Source organism: Coturnix japonica, chromosome 18 (genome assembly GCF_054131305.1).
Source record: "Coturnix japonica strain WE chromosome 18, WE-NBRP24, whole genome shotgun sequence".
NCBI lineage: Eukaryota > Metazoa > Chordata > Aves > Galliformes > Phasianidae > Coturnix > Coturnix japonica.
The window spans coordinates 9661025-9682894 of NC_140680.1; the positions used below are offsets into that span (position 1 = coordinate 9661025).

General features: G+C 44.5%; 1 protein-coding gene across 1 annotated transcript in view; it reads left to right on the plus strand.

Moving 5' to 3' along the window:
- Nucleotides 1-240: 240 nt before the first annotated feature.
- Nucleotides 241-21870, plus strand: part of UBTD2 (ubiquitin domain containing 2) — a 42175-nt gene continuing 20545 nt past the window's right edge. The window contains exon 1 of the mRNA XM_015876283.3: nt 241-365. Coding sequence (XP_015731769.1) covers nt 296-365 — 70 coding nt within the window. The 5' untranslated portion in view covers nt 241-295. The remainder of the gene's footprint in view (nt 366-21870) is intronic.

The following is a 21870-nucleotide window of genomic DNA, read 5'->3' on the forward strand; positions in this document are numbered from 1 at the left end:
GAGCCGCAGCCAACCCCGCACACAGCGCGGCCTTATAGGCCCACCCCTCCGGCCCAGGGCCCTCACGGCCTACAGCCAGGCCAGGCCGAGGGCCGACCCCACCCGGGCGGGTGTCCGGGGCGGATCGCGGGCGGAGCTGCGCCCCGGGATCAGGCCTCGCCCCGTGGGCGGTGTTACAGAACGAGGAGGCGGTTCCGCATCCATCGCGCCTGCCCGGCCGGCCGCGGAGCTCGGCTGCAGGGGGAGGGGGGTGGGGGGGCGGCTCAGCGGCGGGTCTGCGGGCCGGGCGGGCCCCATGGGCGGGTGTGTGGGCTCCCACCACGACTCCTCGGGCAGCCTCAACGAGAACTCGGACGGCACCGGAGGTGAGCGGCGGGGCGGGCGGACGGGTGGGTTGCCCCCGGCACCGCGCTGGGACCCCTGGCGGGCGGGCAATGCGGGCCGGGGCCTGCCGTGGGGCCGGGGCCGGGAGGGGGAACCGCACTGCTCCCTGACCGCCTTCCTCGCACCGCGCCCGGGCCGCAAGTTTCCCAGAGCGATGTATGTGTGCTCCGAGCCCTCGGCCCATAGAGGGTCTCCCCCATCTCCTGGGAAGGTGCCGGAGCCGGGGGGCGGCCGGATCCTCCGGGCTGTGGCTCCGCGTTGCTCCCCCCGCCCGCAGCCCTCAGCCCTCCTGCGGCACACGGCGGCGGGGCAGCGGCCTGCCCGGGGCTCCGGAACTTTGTTTTCTTTGGGTTCAGTTCCTTGTGGTAAGTGGAAAATAATTCTTCAGATAACTTCAGTCCTGGCACTACCGTGGATTAGGCTCTTTTTTTCCCCTCTCCTTTTATTTTTTCCTCTCTTTATTCTCTCTAAGAAAGATGGATGCTTTCTTCTAGCCTAGCTCACCCATGCTAACAGTCAGTTTCCAATGACTTCAGAAGCTGGAGCAGTGTGCTCTCGCTGTGTGGAAGCTCACACCTCCTGTGTGCAGACACTGTAAGTGTCTCAGTCCTTCTGCTTCCCTCCACCTTAACGTCTGACTGATTGCTTTTCCAATCTGAGGTTTGTGGACCCCTGATGTTCTCCAGCAGAGCTGTATGCGCTGTGCAGTTATTTCAAGTCAGCCTACCAACAGGACAATTGGTGTATCAGTTGTCCTTATGCATACAGGGACCGCAGATACCAGGCTGAAAACTGCTGACCTAGATCTGCATCTTCCCCCGTGCTTTGCAGCGTGTTATTTATTGGTTTGATTCGACTTCAGGCAGCCCAGCTGGTTGGTGTTCTGTCCCATCAGTGACTTTACCATCATATATACACAAAAATGCAGTTTGTACAGTTATATCTGAAGCAGTCACCTGCTGATTAATGCCAGGTATACATAGTATACAGGAACACCGGGAAGTTCAGTTGTGTGGGATTTAATCACAACGTCATTTCACTAAAGGAAACTGTACAGCTTTGTCTTCCTTGCTCTTCTCATCTATTTAAAAGAGGTAAATTCATTTTTGTTAAGAAGTTGTTCTTAAAAGCCGTATCCAGTGCTAAGGAAACTTACCAACCAGTAAGAGATGGGAAACTGAGTAAGGAATGTGGAAGTCAAGGAGAAAGAACAGCAGAAATCTTCACATCCTATAAAATCTTGACCAAGAACCATCAAAAAGCTGTGTTGACAGCTTTTCTAGGCAGGTGTTATGAGGTAAGATTGTGTCACAGTGGTTTAATTTCCTTACTCTTATCTTGCTTTTGATGCTCAATGAATGAGATAGGAGGAAAATAATTATGATCGGGGTTTTGCTGATGTTGTAACATAGTAATGCTGCTTTATTACATGCTTGGTAGCAGTACAGAGGTACGTGATTTCCATCCAAGTTGTCTAAAGATTGCTGTCCCAAGAAGACTTAGTTGGAGCACGTTCCTTTGAGCACCATACATGGCAGGACATGCTGCAGCCTTTGGGTTAGTAACCTACTGTGCTCGGTGCATCAGAACAGCAGCTGGATTCCTCGAGATGTGAGCTGCAGAATGCATGTCAGCTGGCTCGCGTTGATTCATGCTCTGGGGATAATGTTCCTTAAGGTTGTCTCGCTCAAGTGAGAAGTGATGTAATTTCAGTTGAATTATGTGCTTCTTAGGGCTGTCTTAAACAATGAGCTGCAGTGTGCGTTAGCCCATTCTGTAAGGCTGCCTATCTGTTCTGCTTCTACAAAACAAGGAAGGGGAGGTGGGGGATATAGGTTAAGGGGCAAGAACTTCAGCATCTCTTCTGTTACATTTAACTCCCCAGGCGCTGAAGTCCCCCCTTTGCTAATCCTTAGGGTTGCAAATTCTGAACGTGTGCCCATGCTGAGAATGAAATCTGGCTTGATCTCTGGAGGGAGTTTATGTCTTGAGGCATCAGAAACCGAACCAGCTGAAGCCCCAAGTGTGTGTCATTTTTGAGCCTTTCCTGGACAGAAGGGCAGCCTGCTCCTGCTCCTGAAAACAAGGCTTACTTCCTCCAACTGCTGTTTTGCGACCAACTCAAGTGTAATCGCCTTCAAATTGCTGTCAATCAGCGGAGCTGCCTCATTTTATGTGACTCAGGAAGACGTTTTAGGATAGAAATGTTCCAGTTCTAGCCAGAATGCTGCTGCTGATAGACTGACTTTGGAGGAGCGTTGTTTTTTTTCCCTCAGAACGGGAAAGTTTCTTAAAGAATGACAAGCAGTCATGAGATTGATTAGATAGTAACAGCGGCGCTTGATGTGGCATAAAAGCGGGAGCCGGATCTCAAGTCTAATTCATACCAGCCTCCATCTATTACAGTGCAGTGAAGAGCTGATGAAATCCTGCTAGATGATATCATCGCAATGAAAATCAGAATTTGTCACATCCCTGTATTGTCCTCTGAGCTTTTGTCAGTCACCGGCACTTCCACTCATTTCCCTGCTGCTCTGCAAAGCTGACAGTGCCCTGACTGCGTGCGGTTCCTTTGTCTTTTCCTATTGCAAAGGTCGGAGAGATGCTTGCATTTATCCAGAGAACTATTTAATGTACTTGGGTGTGTCTCTGAGTGTAAGAACAAGCTCATCAAACCTACCGGCTTGCCTGCTCTGTTCCCATTGACCAGAGCAGGAGGAGTCTGTTACTTGGCAGGAATTAAACAGATGCTGCTCTGCCCGTCCTGCTAGAGATGAAATGCTTTCTTTCCAGCTTGATACCACCTGTTTCATTATCACTGCTCTTTTCAGTGGGTTTTCATTTTGAATAGAATAGTTTTGTTGTATTTAGGAAAAAAATCCTGTCTCAAAGCTTGGGGCATTATAGTCCAGCAGAGCTGTGTGTGGATGTCTTGGATGATGAGGTGGTTTTATTGGTGACTCTTTAAAGGAGATAAAAAGAACAATGGGAGATGATTGCAGACACAGATGTTTCTTCCCACTGCTTTAGCTCAGCTGTCTCCTGTCAGACATTCCAAGCTTTCAGGAGCCAAGCAACAAATCTCCTCTTGCTGTGCCTTGTTAAAGGTGATGGAATTTCTGCAGAACGGGGAAACTGGGAGAGAAATAGCTGCTTTCTGGCTGTATACAGCTTGTGTGATGACCTCAGGTGTCTGTTCAAAAAGGCTTTGAAACATCGGGTTTGGAGTGAGTTACCTGCTGGAGAGCTCTGCGTTGTGCTTGCAAGTGTGGTCTAACAGCTTATCAGGTTAAGTTCGGTTTGGCACAAACCAGAAACGTGCAAGTCCTCTTCGGAGGGTTCTTATATTTCTTTTCCTTTTCTTGGACGGGAGGATGGTTGTGAAAGAGAAAAACGAATCCATTCACTTTCTTCTGGTAAACTTTCCTCTGTTACTAGTTGCGTATTACTTTGTCTTACTTCCCAAAGTTCAGAGTTAGTTATCTGTGCAGGGCAAGAAATGCCATGTCCTGACGTGTGGGCATGACAAGTCATTACAGATTAAGGCTCTCAGCTGTGGCTGTCTGATTGCTGCTGTGCTCTCCTTGCTGGATGCGAGCTGCCTGTTGGAGCTCTTATCGCCCTTCTTTGTTAGGGAAGAAGATGATTCTGTTTGAAATCTGTCTTCTTTACTGCTGCTCCTATCAGCCAGCAGCGATAATGGGAGCAAGAGGAAATAGGGCTGCCCATCTGACTGCTGCACCAGGATGTGTGGAAAGTATCAATTATTCCTGCAATATTCGGTACAGTGCTGATGCTTCGTTAAGTTCTAGCAAGCCAGATGTCAGGCTTGGCCTCTATTTTCAGGGGCTGGACTATGGTTTCTGGAATATCTTCAGCTGAGTGCTGTGTCGTGCTGTATATCACATGTCTGATCTGGAGTTACAATAACTGCTTTCATGGTGCTTCTATGGAAGGCTGACCAAGGGAATTTGCATATTAAGTAGTCAGATTTGTTGCTCACAATTGCATTAATACAGTAGGCCCATGCACAGCTAGCACAGGGCTTTTAAACAAGGATCTTATGACTGAGCAGTTAATAGCATTTGGTGCATACCCCAATGTATGTCAGCACACAAAGAATCTCCCAGATTGGGTTTTGCAGTGTTTTAGTTGTTGATTTCGAGCCATGGATACAGTGTAGCAGCTCGTAGCACCTTCCTGGGATTGTGGTGTTGTTTGGGACTTCAGGTTGTTCCTGCTGCTTTATAGTGCAGCCTTAAGATGAGGTGCTGTTTTGCAACAGTAATACTAAATTTATGAACAAGCATTGGGCGTCATATCCTACTGTGTTTTTTTCTGTTTTAAAATGGAATAAAGAAAGCTTAGTGTGGTTCTCACAACTTGTTGTAAATCTCTTTGTGATTTCCGCAATAGTACATGTGGTTTTAATCAGGGCATTTTAATAAAAGCCATTAATGAATGTCTTGTTTTTCCAATGGCCGGGTACCCACAGCCTGCTTGGGTTCAGTGGGATGTGCAGATTGGTACAGAGAGCACCTGAGAATCACTTTGATACCATTTGTAGCCTCGTAGACTTTGTTTTTCAGGTGTTAACAAATAACTCTTAGAAAATGAAATAAGGTAATGTGTTTACTGTTAATAAGGGCTGACTAATGCAGCTGTTCTGTTTCCTTTTTGGCCTTGTTCCTTTGTGTAATTGTTTGTTTGGTTTCTAGATGAAGCAATTTGTTTTAATTTCTCTGCTTGGGATTTCGGTGTTGAAATTGCTGAATATTAAATATAATAAATTGAACATTCTTTGTGCTTTGGAGATTTTTGATAAATGAAAACATGTTATTCATCGCCTGTTTGAATAAACTCTTAAAAAAATATCTCAGTAATCCCCTCTTATTGCACTGGGGTAATACGATAGCGATTATTTTTCATATGAATGTTGAACAATACAGTTTGAGTCATGACTTATAATACAGTTGAAGCCAGAAATAAAGATCTGCCTTGCATTTAGGCCCTAGCCATTCCTGCAGGTCCTCTTGCAAGCACCAAGAAGGATCAAGGAAGCCAGATGTGGTCTGATTGCCCAGATCTTAAGAATAGACTAATTCTAACTAATTCTGGAGAACTATTGACCGGATGATGATGTTCCAGCAATGAATGCAGCTATTTCTTTAAGTATCACAGTCCTTCTTTGCTTGGTGGGTTTTAAGTAAGAAGCGCCTTTGCTCTGTCCTGAAGGCAAATACTGGCCAGCAGGTGCCTCATGATCCTCCCAGTTCTTTCCCATGTGGTTTCCATTTGTGCTGGGGATAGTCCATGAAGGTGTAACTAAAAAGTAAAGCTGGGTATGTAGCAGCAAGTTTCACTTTCCCAGTGTCAATGGCAAAGGAAGGATGTGAACCTTTCCAGCTGGAAGTCCTGCAGCCGAAGAGAAACTGGGCATCAGTTGGGTGCATGTCAGGCAAGTGTCAGCCTAAAGGCAGGAGCCACTGGTTGGCTTTCATGTGCAGGTGCTTAGGGTGTAGTTCATGGAGGTTTGTTTTTCCTTCTTCCATCTGGAAGCTCTGTAGGTCTTAAGGGCACCTTATGAAAATAAGCCTTTCTACATGTCGCTATATCTAGTTTTAAAAGCTAGTTCTCATCATCTTATTCATAGTATGAATGCAGCGAGTAGGCTGAGCTAGATGTCTCCCCAGTTTGTGGTACTGGAAGGTGACTGACCTTGGGTGGGTGCAAGCAGTATGTGTGCACACTGGGCTCTCAGTCCTCTCTGTTTTGCTTACTGACAACACATGGTCTCTATTTACTCACAGTAACTCTAAGCCTTGGGCATTTGCATTGCCACAAGTCAAGCACACCAGCACATCAGAGTTGTTCCTTGGGTGGCAGCAATGCCAGGTTCCCCATTGCCCTCCAGTGGGGACCAGTGTAAGGACTGGGATGGTCATTGTATGGAACGGAAGCATGGCAGGGCTTGGAGACCTGGCTTCAGTGAGGTTATCCTTTCTGTGAAGCACGTAGAGCAGAAGGAAGAGTAAAAAAGGTGAAGTCAGTAACCTGGTTTCTGGCTGTTAGTGAACAGCCTTACTTGCACTTTGAAGTTTCCAGTTACAGCTTAATCTGCTGTGTATGTGTTGTCTGGCTGAAATCTAAGATTTGAAGGAGCAGAGATGTTCCACTGCTTGTGATGCAGAAGAAGAGAAGGTTTGTGTATATATTTTAAAGAAAAATAGTTTTCCCTCACGCTGTGATTGCATTTCTCGTGTGAGAAGTGCAGAATTGAATTCAGTGCTTCATACTGGTTTATCAGAGGTGGACAGAAGCAGTACAAGTGATGCATCCAAAAGCTACCAGAGTGCTTGTGTTATGCTGCTTGTACAGCTAATGGAAAACACCTATAACATTGTGTGTAACTGGATATTTTACTGTCTTGACCTGTTTGCAGTAAAATATGCAGGTTGTCTGATGTGGTTTAAGGTTCAGCCAGATCCTGAGTTTTGCATTTCTGCCTATGCTGACCCTGGGCTGATCTCCCAGCTGTCACCTGGCAGCAGCTTCCTCTCCTGGCAGGTTTGGGTTAGGGCTGTGCAAGTAAGCAATGGCCAAAGGCAGAGCAGAGCAAACCGTGTAAGTGGATTTTAATCTTTTCCCACCTTTTGAAGTGAACTAAAAGCTCTATTTTAAATGCTGAGCAGTGCTGGTATCTCTTAGGCTACCTTAAATATTTGAAATGACATAAGCAGCCTGTCATCCTGAGGTTTCACAGTATTGAGAGGAGCAGAGCAACTGCATCTTCTGCAGGTAAGAAGTGCACGAGCAATTAATACGTGCTGTTAATGAGTTTGCATCCGTTTGACCCATTGGGAACTAATGTACAGCATTTGAAAACTGTGTTAAGTACAAATACAGGTGGTGGGGAGGCCTTTCTGCTGTGCTTGTCTATTAGACCACTTTTTCAGCTCCCCCATTCTTTTTCCACATATCCTTTTCTGTTGCCTTCCCACATACTTAATGAATGTGATTTAACAGGAGAAACTCAATGCATTGCTTGGAAGCCATTTGTGAGAGGAGATGGACACAGTTTAGAAGGGAAGAATCACTTCTTTAGGAGAAACTCAGATGCATGCATATGTGTGCATACATGTATACATGCATATATGCATACAGACATCCTTGTGCTGAAAATGAGATAGAAGGGAGGAGGGGCTGGCAGCTTCTGCATGAGCCCTCACGTGGTTTTCCCACATTCTCAAACTTGAAAGAGGAGGCCCTTTACAAATGGCAGACATGAGTACTTCAGTGATTTTCAATGAGAACAGGTGCTGCCATGGAGGGAAAGATTACAGGCTAAAGCATTTGGAAACATACAGTGTGATGTTGTAGAATGTATGTTATCATTTCACATTATATAGGGAGTGTTTACTCTTAGTAAACATCTCCCATTACTGACATTTTTCTATAAATAACTAAAATATGGCTCATAATTATGAACATTTAATAATTTGTAATCTCCAATAAATGTCACAACTGTAAATAATCTGTGTAGTGCAGAGAACCCATGGTGTAGGAAGGCATTTTTCACCTTCTTTTCATTAGAGATGTGTGTTCTTTGAGAATACTCATAGGGTCTGAAATTGCATCAGCGGCAGAGCACAATGGTTCGGGGTTGGGAGCCTTCTACCTTTGTATTTTTAAAATTCAGTTGTGGAACTCAATTTGTGCTCTCCCGCTGTGATCAAGGGCACTCCAGATTCATGAGAAGGATCTCTCATGGCATTTACTTTGTCGCTTTATTTTTCTGCCGTAGAACTATCATCTCCTGTGATTTCTTGTCTGTAGGGATAAATACAGTCTTTTTGTAAAAGAGTACCTACAAAACAGCGGATAGCACCTGCAGCTGGCAAATGCCATTTCCTCCTGCCAATTTTTGTTTGGCAACGTGCTGCTTTTGAGCAACTGAGCCTACTGTGGAACATTGGTAACTGCGGAGTAGTGCCTTTCTGGCAAAAAGGGTAAATAGTTGAAGAAAAATAGCTGATTCACATGCTTACAGTAGTCTCTAAAAATGGCTTGGGTTGGAAGGGACCTCAGAGATGGCCCAGCCCTGTGCCCAGCCGTGAGCTGGTTGCCCACCACCAGCTCAGGCTGCTCAAGGCCCATCCATGGCCTTGGGAACCACCGGGGATGGGGCACCCACAACACTGAATGAGATGAAGGCAAAGGAAAATAAGCTGTATGGGAATGGGGTAAATGGTTTGGAAACGATAAACACTGTGAAGGTTAGACTAACAATTTCGCTAACCCTTGGATGTACTCTTGAGGAAGCTATATTTGGTGGCAGCAGTAGTTAAACATACGTCGAGATGAAGCTTTGCACTCCAGTCCTTCACACCTCTCGCTTGCATCATCCTTCGCCCCTGCTGCTTTTGGTGCCGTTGTGTTTGGGATGTGAGCAGAATGCCCTGCTGCTAAGGGCCAGCAGAGCTGTGCTTTGCATTGCATGTGTGTTGTGCACAGAATGCCCACTGCAGAGTGTGGGGAGTTGGGGTCCCAGCTGGAGGCTTGGCTCTTCCAGGGGTGGGGAAGAAGAAAGCTGTCAAATCGCTCTTTAAACTTTATTTTATGGAGTAGGAACTGATTTGAGTTATATGTTGATGACTTGGCTCAGTAAAATGCATAATGGACTGTTTTTTTATTTTTCATTTTCTTTACTATATGCCTAGAGAATTATATAAAAGGAACATGGCTTGCTATTCAGTAATGGCTTGTGTTCTGTGAAGTGTTTATCAATATTGGTTATTTCTCTTAGACAAGTTAAAATAATCATTTGAGATAAGTTCTCTTATTTACTCATTTGTACATCAGTTTTCCACATCTGTGTATCTCCATTATATCCCTGTCCAAATCTAAAACAAGTTCTGGTGCCAAAACAGCTTGAGTTCCAACAGAAAGCCACATGTGTATTGAAATTACATTGCTCAATTGAAGTCACATGCTTTGGATCAGTCACGTATTGTATAGCCTCATGCTGATGGTACTTAAGACAGTGATGGAACATTGCATTAACACAACTGAAACAAACACGTTCATTGTACATATCCAAGGCATTTCAGCTGCTGCATTGATATTACAGCATAAAAATAGCTCCAGAAATACTCCAGGCTCAGTTTCTGGCCTCAGCAAAATGCCTTCAGAAAGGAACAAGAGAGAACTCAGAATTTTGGTCTCCCCTTTAGGGAGAAGCAACTGTCAGAGCAGGCAAGCAGGGATGTTGTGGTTCAGCATCTCAAGGCAGCACTGCAACAAGGGACCTTATGCCATAGGGAACCCAGCAGTTCTCTAACTGTAACTCTCAGGAGAGGGTCTAAAAGTCTTGTTTTTTCTCACATTGAGAGAAGAACAATACAGAAGATGGTTTATTTTCCTGTAATCTTCTCAAAACAGCTTAAATTCTAAAAAAAAAAAAAAATAATCTCAAAATAGTTATTTAAATGGCATGAACCCTATGAAAGCATACACTTAGTGAAGTCCAGTGAGGTGTCAGTAGAGGAGAAGCTCAAGTTTTGATGTGTTTGTCTTCCTGGGATGTTTCACACCCTTTCTAGTGTGCTCACTGGTCTCTTGTGCCTAATAACATTCTTTCTGGGAACTGGTTTTAAGTTCAGAAGGAGGAGAAGTCGTGGCTTGTGGTTAAGTGGCCAACAGAGCTTTTATAGGCAACTTAAAAAGAGAAATACTTTACTGGTGTTTGGAGAGTCAGTTCCCAGAGCTGAGGAAGGCATGGCAACCTTATTTTAAGCAAGAAGAATTTGTATTCCCTGTTTAACTTGAAAATAGCGAGTACAGATTAGTTTTGCCAGTGGAGAATTGCAAGCATATCTGACATAAGTCAGTTAAGCGTGGATTATTTACCAGACAGCCGAGGAGCAGAGATCTGCTGGTGTGTTAATTTGTGAGCCCCAAAGGGAAGCTCACCCTTAAGCCCACCCGTGGCTGGGTCCTGCTGACTGCTCAGTGCTGGTGTAGCAGTGGCGCAAGGGAAGGTTCTGTCACTACCCGTATCCAGACATTACCAGCCCTGAGGCTGATGTTCTCTTCCTGTTGTTTACACTTAGGGAAACAAGCATGCTGTAGAACTATGGAAGAAGCAGCAGAAGTGCTTTACCATCTTGGGGTGGAAACATATTACTGAGCCTCAATAATTGGCATTAAGCTCTGCTTTGGTTAGGAAAACACGATGGGTACTTGGGGTGGTGGAGGCGGTTCGGTTCCTGCAGGCATCCCGCCTTGTTAACGTCTCTTGGCAGCCTTTGTGCAGGAAGATGCAGTGAGAGCTGCTGTCTGATGAGCAAACCCGTTAATAGTGGTTGTTTATTTGTTTTTATAGAAGTAATGATGTTTCAGCTTGATCCAAGGTTGTGCAAAGTCCAAGATGACAGTGCTGGCAGAGGTGTCTGTTTTCTAGTTGAATGCTGCGGCAAGCAGAATATTCCCTATTAGAAATGCTACCAACCAACTTAATCTTCTCGTAAACTCCTTTCCAGGGTTGCCTACTCAAGTATGCTGTCACTATCTGATTGCAATTCCTGCCAAATTTCCCAGCTGAATTCATCTCCCATTGATAAAGTCTCTTTCTAGAGGCGCAGTGCAGCCTCCCTTCCTTCTTTCTTGTGTTTTATTTTGTTGTTATTAAGAAAAATGAGACAATAAAGGATTTTTTCCATCAGCTCATCAGCTGCTTCTCTTCCATGCAGGTCAGATTTAGGTATCCACCCCACCTCTTCTATTGTTTTGATGCGTTTCAATGTAGATTTGCTTGTTCATTCCAAAGGTTAATAAATAAAGAACATAGTTTCTTGGAAAACAGGCATTTTCTAAGAAGAGTGCTGACTATTATGTGTGAGAGTCAGTTTGAATGGTGAGCCCACATGAACAGGCTGTTTTCAATTAGGAGAGCAAATGCTGTTTTTGTTCTACAAAATGTGTCTTAAGATGATTCAGTTCTGGGCAGTGAATATTCTGCATTGCTTTTAAGGACTACTGGAAGGCTTAAGAGATCCTTGCCTTGAGAATGGGATTAAAAAATAGTTATGCCCGATTCAATCTAATTTGAATATTCTTTTCATTGCTTTTATAAGTCTGTATTGAATGATGTGTTAGAGGGGAGTAGAGAATGTGTGATGTTAGCAAGGCATCCTCATTACAGGTGCTTAGGAAATGTAATCTCAGCAAATATCTGCTGTCTAGGAATAGGCACACCTTGAACTGCATGAGCCAGAAATCGGCCTTTTTCTTCTCTTTACTCAGTTCCTACCAGATGAATCAGAAGGCACCAGCTATTCTGTGACAGCTGAGAGGAAAGCGCCGTGATCTGGGGAAGGGAATTACAGCTCGGTTGTAAAAATAGAAGTCTGTTCAGAATGCAGGAAATCAATCTTTCAGGTTTAGTGTGAAAAGAATATGAAAAGTGGTTTATTCTTTCTGGTGGCTTTTCCACTTATTTCTAAGTAGCTTGTACTCATCATGGACATAGGCCAGCAAGGATTTCTCTTCCCATACCAAGGGAATCTTTTGTTTCTTGTTGCTTTTCTGGTTATTTTTAATGGCCTCTGTTGCTAGTAGTGCCTAAATATTGCTGGAAAAGGGAGGGTACTGGATGCTGGCCATAGTTCTCTGAACCAGAGATAAAGCCTAAATAGTAAAGAGAAACTACTGTTGGAAAAAACCCCTTGCCTGGGGGCTGGCTGTGATAACAGAGCTGGATTGATGGCTTCCAATTGCAGCCGTACGTTTTTTAGTTCTTAGTTTTGATACAGGCTTTTAAAAGCAAGAAAACTCAAATAGTTTCTTTGTGCGTTTGTTCTATTCACTGGGGGATCTGAATGGCTTGCTTTCATGTTTACAATGGCATTGCTACTGTCAGGGGGGCAGCAGTGGGGTCCCTGCTCGGGTAGGCCCTGGATGCAGGGTGCCCTGATGGCAGTTTTGCAGAAGCAGCATTCTGTGTGCATAGTTTGCTCATTAGAGCACAGCAATTACTACAACAGACTGGGTGAATCAGAAGTTTTCCTGCAGCCAGTTGTTCTGCGAGTTCTTCCCTTAGCCCTCATTGCTCAAGGCTTTCAGTACTGCCTTCACCTAAACAAGAGAGATGTACCTGTGCAGTAAGTGCATGGAACTCTTGTGATTCTATGATTCTATAGAGTTATTTCAATCTGCTATTATAATGCCTGTTACTTAAATTATGTGAAAATTAAAAAAAAAAAAGGGGCATGTTTTCTAACAAACAGTGCTACTTTTGCTTACAACAAATGATAACAATAGAGGAATGAGCTCCCTTGGGTGAATGGTGAATGCTCTTTAGAGGAGGCAGAGGTAGCCCATGTTCAAGACCTGGTGCAGTTGTTGCTGGGTACATGGCAGCCAAAGCCTTTGCCAAAATGATCATTGAACAGCATGTTTTTAGCATGCTTTGAGCTTTTGAGAATATAATGCATTTTAAATCAAATTCTGCTACCAGGTTTTTCCTTCCTTACAAAAGAAGTTCCTTAAGTGCTGTTGTGTCTGCTGGAAGTGCTGCCCTCTGTTGCATAGCAGGCATCCCTCCGTGCATTCACAGAGCTGAAGACTTCTGCACTTGGGGCTTTTTGAAGGAGATCAAATTAATTTGCTGAGGGTGGTAAGGTTTTGGCTGCTCTAATCTATCTTAATTTGAGCAATTTCAATGTAGAGAGCAGTTCCTTGGCTTGCCCCTGGGTCCCTCATCTTGTGCGGGCTATGTAGGAGGTTGGCAGCCAGGGATGAGCCAGGCACTGTGTATATTTGCGTGCACTTCTCATTTTAGGTTAGGAAGACAAATGATAGCTTCCTAATTATCAAAACAGCCCACTGAGGACCCTCGTTATTAAAACATATCTCTAATTCTAGGGTACGGATGGTTTTCTTAACAGAAGGTGTACTTGGGAAATAGGAAAACTTTGTCAGAGTTTTATATGCCTAATACCAATAAACAGACGTGATTTTTGCAGCTTGGCCCTTTGAAGTTGCTTGGGTATTATTAGTGTATAGATCATAAAATAGCATGGATACACTATGTGCAATTCTAGAGAAGTCCTGTGTGTAGATAAAAGGGTAACAAAGCCTTGTATGAGTTGTTCTGAAGCTTTACATGTTAAATAGCCTTTCAGAAATGCCTTGATATCCAGCCAGTCTGTAGGTTCTATCAGCATTAATCTGATCAGTGGTGAAAAGTAACGTAACCGGTAGAACATGTTCAACCACCCCAAACCCTTGGAACAGAGTTTGTTTCACGTGGACATCATTTCATGCTGTCAGATTGTGGTATGGAGCTTCCCATGTTGAACTGCTATCCTGGATGGCCACTGCACCGCCTGCCTGCAGCCTTCATTTCCAGGCTGAGCAGCTCCAGCCTGTCCTTATGGAGAGCTGCTGCTGTGTATGCAGCAGCTGGGGCAAAGCAGAACAGCTACCGGGTGTGAAGTGAAACTATTTAAACATCTCTTAAATGGGAAGCACATCAGAAGCATCTAAAAATTGATAAGGAAATAATTTGCGAGCGCGAGGCAGTAATTTCATCGTGGGAAAAATTTCATCTCTTGTGAAATAGAGCTTATTGATTAAATCCTTAAATGTTTGCTTAGTGTGTCTTACCCATTCCTTATACTGAACAGTTGCCTTTTGGCTTTCCAAATGGTGCCTATAGAACGTAAAGCAGAACTGTAAAATGAAATCATTAAGATAATGGATGTTTGGTATGTGTGTCAGGTGAAATTCCTATTTTCAGTTCATACTGATCTCTTAATTAACTGATGAGCTTAAGTAGCTGAGATGCAGTAGCAGTGCATTTAGTTAATTGGCTAATGTGAAACTCTATCCCTGCCAATAGTTGTCACTGGAATAAAGTCAAGGAACGGTGTTGGACGGTGTTGCTAAGCTAATCCAATCATTGATCTTGGCAAGAAATAACAATTGCCAACTGGGGGCATTTTGTTCTTTCCCCTCTGGAGTTGGAAGCACACCTGGCACTGTGCTTTCCCTTCCAGCTCTATGCTGGGTCTGGAGATGGGACAGCAAAGGGAAGCTTTGTATTGTCATGTAAGACATTCACTGGTGGTGTTTCTCCATCAAGCCTTCAGAATCAGCAGCATTAGAGCACATGCAGCCATATGTGGTTCTGCTGGCAAGGGCTTGCCAGCTGGATGTCAGCAAGATTGCACTTAATCAGGGTGGAACCGGTTGCATTGTGTAAAGAAAGTTATTAGCTTAATAATTCTTATAACTCCAGCAGGATAAAAGATAAGGCTGCCTTTGATATGTTATTTTGTTTCTTAAATAAGTCCTTCCAATGTTAGCAAAATTGCGGTGCGCTAACTAGAGAGCAGATAGGCAGCAGTTGACCCTGTCTGTCACTTGGTGAATGCAGGGAACTGGTGTCATCTCTTTGCTGCTCTGCTGCATGGCAGGGCTGAGCAATGGCACCGCTCCATGGGCACAGCCTCTGGGAAGCCGGGCTGTGCTCTGAGCTGAGCCTTGTGCTGCCTTTGTCTCACTTGGAGCTCACCCAGCTCGGCTGTTAGCTTGCAGGGAAACACTTGCAGCATTTTGGCTGGAAATTTTTTGCTGTTTGCTGTCCTGTGATCCCCAGCAGACATGCAGCTGGCTGCAGGATCCTCACTGCACAGTTTTATCAGGTGGCTGAAGTTCCCCTGCTAGCAGAACAAGAGGAGAAGCTGCAACAGGATCTTGGCGTGTTAGTAGTGAAGTTGCCAATTTACATTCTTCCTCGTAATGGGAGACAGAACGCCCTGGGTTTTTAGGTGATTCCTGCAGAAGCTTCCTGCTGCATTCCCACTGTGATTTCCAGCTCTCCTGTGCAGCATGCTGTGTGCGTTTTGTTTTGCACGTGAGAAGCTGTGTTGGTGCCAGGCTCTCAGCTGTGACCAAGTCTCAACTTGAACCACATTGTACAGCCTATCTCAGGCAGAATCATAGAATATCCTGAGTTGGAAGGGGCCCGTAAGGAACACTGGGTCCTGCTGACAGCTTTCTTAATGGTGGTTGCAATAGGTAGCCAATAAGATGGCCTGGTGGTGTGATGTCGTGGTGCACAGTGAAGGTCTCAGTGTTTGCATGCAGTGATTTGCAAACACATAAATCTTTATCCAGCTCCTCAACAAGCTGAAAACAAAATGTTCCCATCTGCCAGAGGTAGGAATAGTTCAGATGCTGGTGTCAAGAGCACTGCGAGGTAATTGTGTCGATAAGGGCAATCCCTTGAAGCTTATCTACCACAGCAGAGCTGAGGCTGTGCAGTCAGTGTCTCTGCACTGTGCTTGCCTGCTGCAGAGCAGCACGTGTGGCTCTGAGATGCCTCTGGGGTGCAGTCATTGCAGGTGGGCACCACCTGGCAGCATCTGGCTCCATGTGCCATCACCCCTTGGCAAAGGTGCTAAGGGTTAGAGGTGGTGACTGCTCCTATGGATATTTCCTCTGTCTAAAGACGTACAGTATCAGAACTTGGAGATGAGATGGATTTTTTTTTTGCTTGCTTGTGCTTCCAGCAAGGATCCAATGGGAGGGCAGGGCTCAGGAGTGACCATAATGTCCTTTGAAGCTTTTGCAAATAGATAATAACCCCACAGAACTACTACTGGGAAATAGCGCTGAGTTTCAGCGACAGACCAGTGTGAAGAAGTTCCCTTTGAAAAATGGTTTGAGAAATTGAGGCAAATAACAATAGAGAACCTCACAGTGGCTTTTCTTGCATTATTGCTCCGTCCTGCAGCACTTACTCAGAGCGTTTGTAAATGTCAGGGTTCGGCATCCTATTCTCGCAGCCTTGGAAGCAGAAAAAGCATCCTCATAAAATGTGAATGAACAGACTGGAGGCCGACTCTCACCTCTCGCCAGCTGGCTCTCTGCTGTGAGCTTTACCTCGCAGACAAAACACAGATAGGTTTCTGAGTTCTGTGAATAGCACAGTGCAAAGCGGGTGTCAAGGCTGCTGGGTAGCCGGGCAGAACCTGTGTGTGTTTTGGGATGGGCTGGGATGTTTGGGTCTGGTATACTGTCAATGTGAGGATCTCACAGCTTTGAAGCTTTGACTTCTCGCTGCAGTGCTGTCAGTTTCCTTGAAATGTGAGAGGTGATGAGATGAGCTGCTGGAAATCCAGGCGCTCTTGATTTCTTCTGCAGTTCCTGTTGAAAATGATGGGAGCAGTGGAAAACACAGAGTAATAGCTGGGAATTAGAGTCAGCTCCCTCCTTTGTCTAGCCCATTTGTATGCCTTCATCCTTTCATGTGTTTTATCACATTCTGTGAAGCCTCTACCAGGATCTAGTGGCACAGGGATGGCCCCTTCATCTGCAGTGGGCTGCATGCATTGCTTAGCACCAGCACACTGTGGTTGTGGAGGAGCACAGACCTGGCTTTGAGCAATCAGTTCCCTGCCCTCAACTGTTCCTTCCCTTTTGCTACCTGTTTCTTTCCTTCTTTTGTAACATGTTTTCTGCACATCTGTTCAAATACAGGACTTAAATTCCTATCAGCTGATACAGTTTTTCTTGTAGTGTTCATTCCCAGCTTCTTCATCATGTCCCTTCACGAACAATTTACTTCCAAGCATTACCAGATGGGTAGGTATACGTACACATACAGCATCTGGAGGACTTTCCCAGTCCTCAGCATCCCCAGGAGCACTGTCCTGCCCTAAATGCTCTCACAAGTGTCTTAATAGACATTTCATTCAGTTTTCTTGTGGAATCTCAATGTTCCTTCTTTTACTTGTGAGAAAAAATTTGGTTATTTGGTGACACGTAGCATTTGTAAGGCTGAAAACCTTTTATTACCGCCCAGGGACACTTCCTTTCCAAGATACTGTTCTTGCCTTGCAAAGATGTAGCCTCCAAAAGAAAAAATAACTGTGGAAAGCAGTAGACATCAGATTCTGCTATTTTCCCATTGTTGTGTAAGCCTGCATTACTTAATGCAGTTTAGATTGTATAAGCCTATGTGACTTAATGTAATTCAGATTGTCATCATTTTAGATGCGATGCATTTCTCCCTACCCCCACCTCAGTTTCTCTGTTCTTCTGCACCAATCCTTTGTAGCAGCTTTTCCTCCACATGTGATTGTCATTTAGTGTCTGCGAGGATTACACCAGAGACAGGTACAAAGGCAGGTACTAGATAGTGATGCCCAATTACAAAATGCCTTATGGGGAAATTGGAGCAGAATAGATTTAAAATGGGAGTAATTTGATGATAGAGTACTACTCACTGATTTTGGGGAGGGAAGCCCTTGGGACTATTACTAAAAGAAACTTTATCAGTAGCAAATTGTTGCTTTGCATTTCATTTGTCTTTAAAAAGTATTTTGTTAGCAACCAATCCTGAACTGCAAAAGCAATTTGTCAGACATTTATTTTGGATTAGTTCAGTTTATATAATAGTTAGTTAACTCCTCATGACTGTCTTCAAATAATTACCCTTTGTTTCTCAAGTTTCTCAGCTCCGAGAGGATATCGCTTCCACTGCTCAAGCTGGTTAAGTAAACTTAAACTACAGTTTAAGTAGTCCTTGCTGCCTTATGCAGAGCTTGGACCCTGCTGTATCCTCAGCACTTATTGCTTCTGTCTTCCTCCCCTGGAGCCTGGCAATCATCAGACTTTGCCTTTACACTGTGAGAACAGCTTTGGAAATTCTGTCTTTTCCTATTCAAACAGTCTCTGTTTTGTTAATTTTCTGCCCTTATTTCAGCATTTCTGTTCAATGTTCCTGCTCTTTTCCCCACACTTCGTTCAAAATCTTTCATCCCTTAACACTTACACAGTTGTCTCCATCTCTTACATATTAATATATATATATATATGCCACACTTACCCAGTGCTGTTGTCATTTCCATATCTTGATGTTCTCTGCTAACAACTGCCCAAATCTGCTCTTAACTTGTGTTCTCCAGGCTGAAGAATCCTCCATGCCCATTTTGTTCTTGCTGTCCATCTGCAGAAGTGAAAGCTGCAAAGGGCCTTGTTCTTTCAGCTCCTATATGCAGCTGCTGGTAAATGTGTGGAGATCAACAGCTTTGGGCCTGAAACCCCAAAGCAGGGTCTGACCAGTCCACTGTGGAGGCAGTACATTGTCTCATGTCTCATTTGACTGTTGCATTTGTTTGATTTGACAGTCAGCCCTCTGGGGCAGAAATATTATCCCATTTGATTATCCAGGGCTACAGTTCATGGGTTTATAAACAAGGAATTAGGAGTGCTTTAACTGGATATTGGCATTTAGTATGAGACTTTGGTACCAGCTGCTTCTGCTCATCTGGCCCACTGCGAAGGAGGCAGCAGTGCTGTGATCTGTGGTGACAGCGGCATAACAAACATGGAGCAGCTGTCTGCAAAGAGTTCTACGTAGACACTTTAAATTTCTGTGAAGAAACTGATTTAAATATCTGGATTTATCTGTGTAAGCTCCCTCAAAGCATCGTTAACCTACTGATTCCATTGCTGTGAAGGGAAGCTGTGGGGAAAGGAAGCAAGCCTTCAGAATTCATGCTATGAAATAACATGAGAGGTGGGGGATGAAGATCTGCTCATCTGAGAAGTACGATTCTGCAGTTTTTCAGGACTTTGTTTAACAGGACCTGCTGTAGGAGCTGCCTCCAGGATTCAGGGGGTATTCTGTATTCTCTACCTTTGAAGTGAAAACATCACACACTGCTGCACAAGTAGCCTACTTGCCTCTCTGAAATGTTCTTAGGCCACTCTGAGGGATGAAACAGCCCAGTAAGGGATGCTTGGCTGGATGGAGCCTTGAGCAGCGCTCGGATTCTGCATGTGTGGGAACAGCATGTTGCGGCCATCCCTTCTCCTGCCCTGACCCCTTGTATCCTGCAGCATCTCAATAGATGCTGAGCTCTAGGAAGTTCGTGTCTCTGTGCGCTGCTGGAGCAAGAAAACTCCAAATATATTTTCTTGAGGAGTCACTAACGTGCTGACCTTTGTCTTTTTGAAAAGCAGGCTGGTAATGGTCTCTGTATTTCCATCTAAATAAATCTCTTGCCAAAAGATCAACCATCGCCATCTATTGAGACTTTCAATATTGCTTTAGAAGGAGCGTGCCTTTTTGGCATTTAGAAAACAGTTTCACATTTTCAAGAAGGGCATTAATAATTTCTTAGTTACGTTGAAGTGATGTAAGATGAAAATTTAATGTGGATGTGACTGTCTATTTGAGACCTTGTAAGCTGTTGTGCCTCTGATATATGTGGTTTAAATGAAGTCGTTTTCTTTGGAGCTGTAGTTAACTTCTGAAGTGAGATTCATAAAACTGGCATTGTAAATACCTGACAAACTGCTCACATTCATTTCAGGGCAGATTCTAACTCATCTTTATCAGCTTTATTACAGCTTTGATGTCTGAAACTTTCACGATGGAAGTTCATGTAGTGATGTTTCTCTCTAGTGACTGAAACTTGCAGTAGAAAATGAGAGATATTGGCTATTTCACGCATTACATTTTTTACACGTCGTACTGCTTTTTGTCTCATTTCTGCTCCATCTGTTCACACAGCTGAAGAGATCGGAATATTTCTTCAGCAGGGCCTAAAGCTTTTAGGGGATTCTTGAAGCGTTTCCAGTAAATAGTAAACACTTTATTAAAGACCTTTTTGAATAGCAGCTCATGAAGCCAAGTTGCATTTAAAGGCTTGGTGCTGGGATGGGTGGCTTCCACAATCCTTTCCATCATGGAAAGAGAAGTTATCGCTGGGTTGTTCATCCCCTGTAGGCAGGTTGTATTTCTAGGGAGAAGTTACCTGAGACTGCTGAGGTCTCTGTCTCTTTCAGTGTCTGCCCTGCTGCTCTTGCTTGATAAGGACCCATCTATTCAGGTGCTGTCTTGGGCAGGGAAGGGTGGGAAGGGGAGAGAAATAACCTTGTGCAGCTCCTGCTCTAGGAACTGCCGCTGTGTTCTGGGACTGCAGGAGTGCCTTTAGCCTGCCTCCATAATTCATGTTGGGCAGGAGGAGAGGGCCCTGTGGGATAAATTAGCATCCATTGAACATACATGCTAACAGATGTTAGCCGAAGTAAAATGGAAGAAAAGATGCCCACTGACCCAAATTTGGTGCATCGTCCTGTTTATTCTGTCTGTCTGAAATTTCCATGCTCTGACTGCTAAGCCTTAATAAGGAAACAATTCCTTGCTCAAGTGTTTTACCACATATGTTTTTACAGTCTCATAACATACTGTTTAATGCATGCAGTGCAGCAGTGCATCTTGTCTGGACTGCCTCCTTCGCCATTGTTCTTTGCTGAGCCATCATCAGCTCCCAGCCCGCATGTGCCCAACCAAAGCTTGGACCATTAAGGTGGGGACTTTGCCAGGAAACTTGGTGTTTTGTAAACACTTAGTTTTGCTGTTCTGCAGTCTGTTAAATGGTCAGCGCTTCTTTGAAAAGCAAATGGAAGCAATCTTGTGGAAGCAATCCCATGGAAACAACAGGCAATAAATGCTTGTGGTCACTTGAAAGGATTCTGTTTCAGAAGTTTATTATTGTTAGTCTCTGCATGGGATACAGAATAACGTCTGGAGTGCCGTGCAGTTGTCATTTGCTACTTCTGATTGTGATCTGACTTAAGTTTCCACGCAAATAAATTCTCTACCATATTCTGCTTTCTGATCCTTGAAGAATAACCAGGAGCCTGATCTCAGCCTACCAGCAGCTGGGAAACTGCAATTCCCATCTGAGCTTTTCAGGCCTCAGCTCCAGAGATGTGGGGTGACAGGAGATCTGCTCATGCTTCCATGGCGTGGTAGCAGCTGCAGGCCCTCTGCTCTCCTGGGACTGCACAGACACTTAACAGAGAAGGGATGTGATGGGATCCTTACTGGTACTCCTAGTAGCATTTACCTGCCCCTCAGGAGCTTTCTGGTGCCATCATCCAATGTTTGTGACCTCTCTATGTTGATGCAGCTACTTATTTTCAGCTGCAAACACCCTTGAGTGCAGTGTGACTGCTACAGGACGTCTTGCTTCCTCTTGAGACATCCAAGCTGCGTACTCGAGGTTTTGTGGTGGTGAGAGCTGCTTTTGTGGTTTGTCATTGTTCTCTTCCCATGCTGCTGTCACAGAGTCCCACTTCAGCAAGGTTCCTGCTGCCAGTGGGGTTCTGACTCTTGCATGGAGAGGTTCTGAAGTTCAATCCCTTCATTGTCTTTGTACCTTAGATAGCAGTAAAAGCTTCCCTGGTCTGTCTTAGCTAGACTTAATTTTTAGTCTCTGCCAAAAAAAACCATGTGAAACAGTTTTTAGAAAGCACAATTTTCAGTTTCATTTTTGTAGCACAATGGAAGCTGGTAATATGTATCTGGTTGCTATCTCAGTGTTCAAGTGCTCATTGAATTTTTCTATACTCATAACGGATGTCTTCCAGCTTTCTCACATAAACCACAACTGAAGAGCC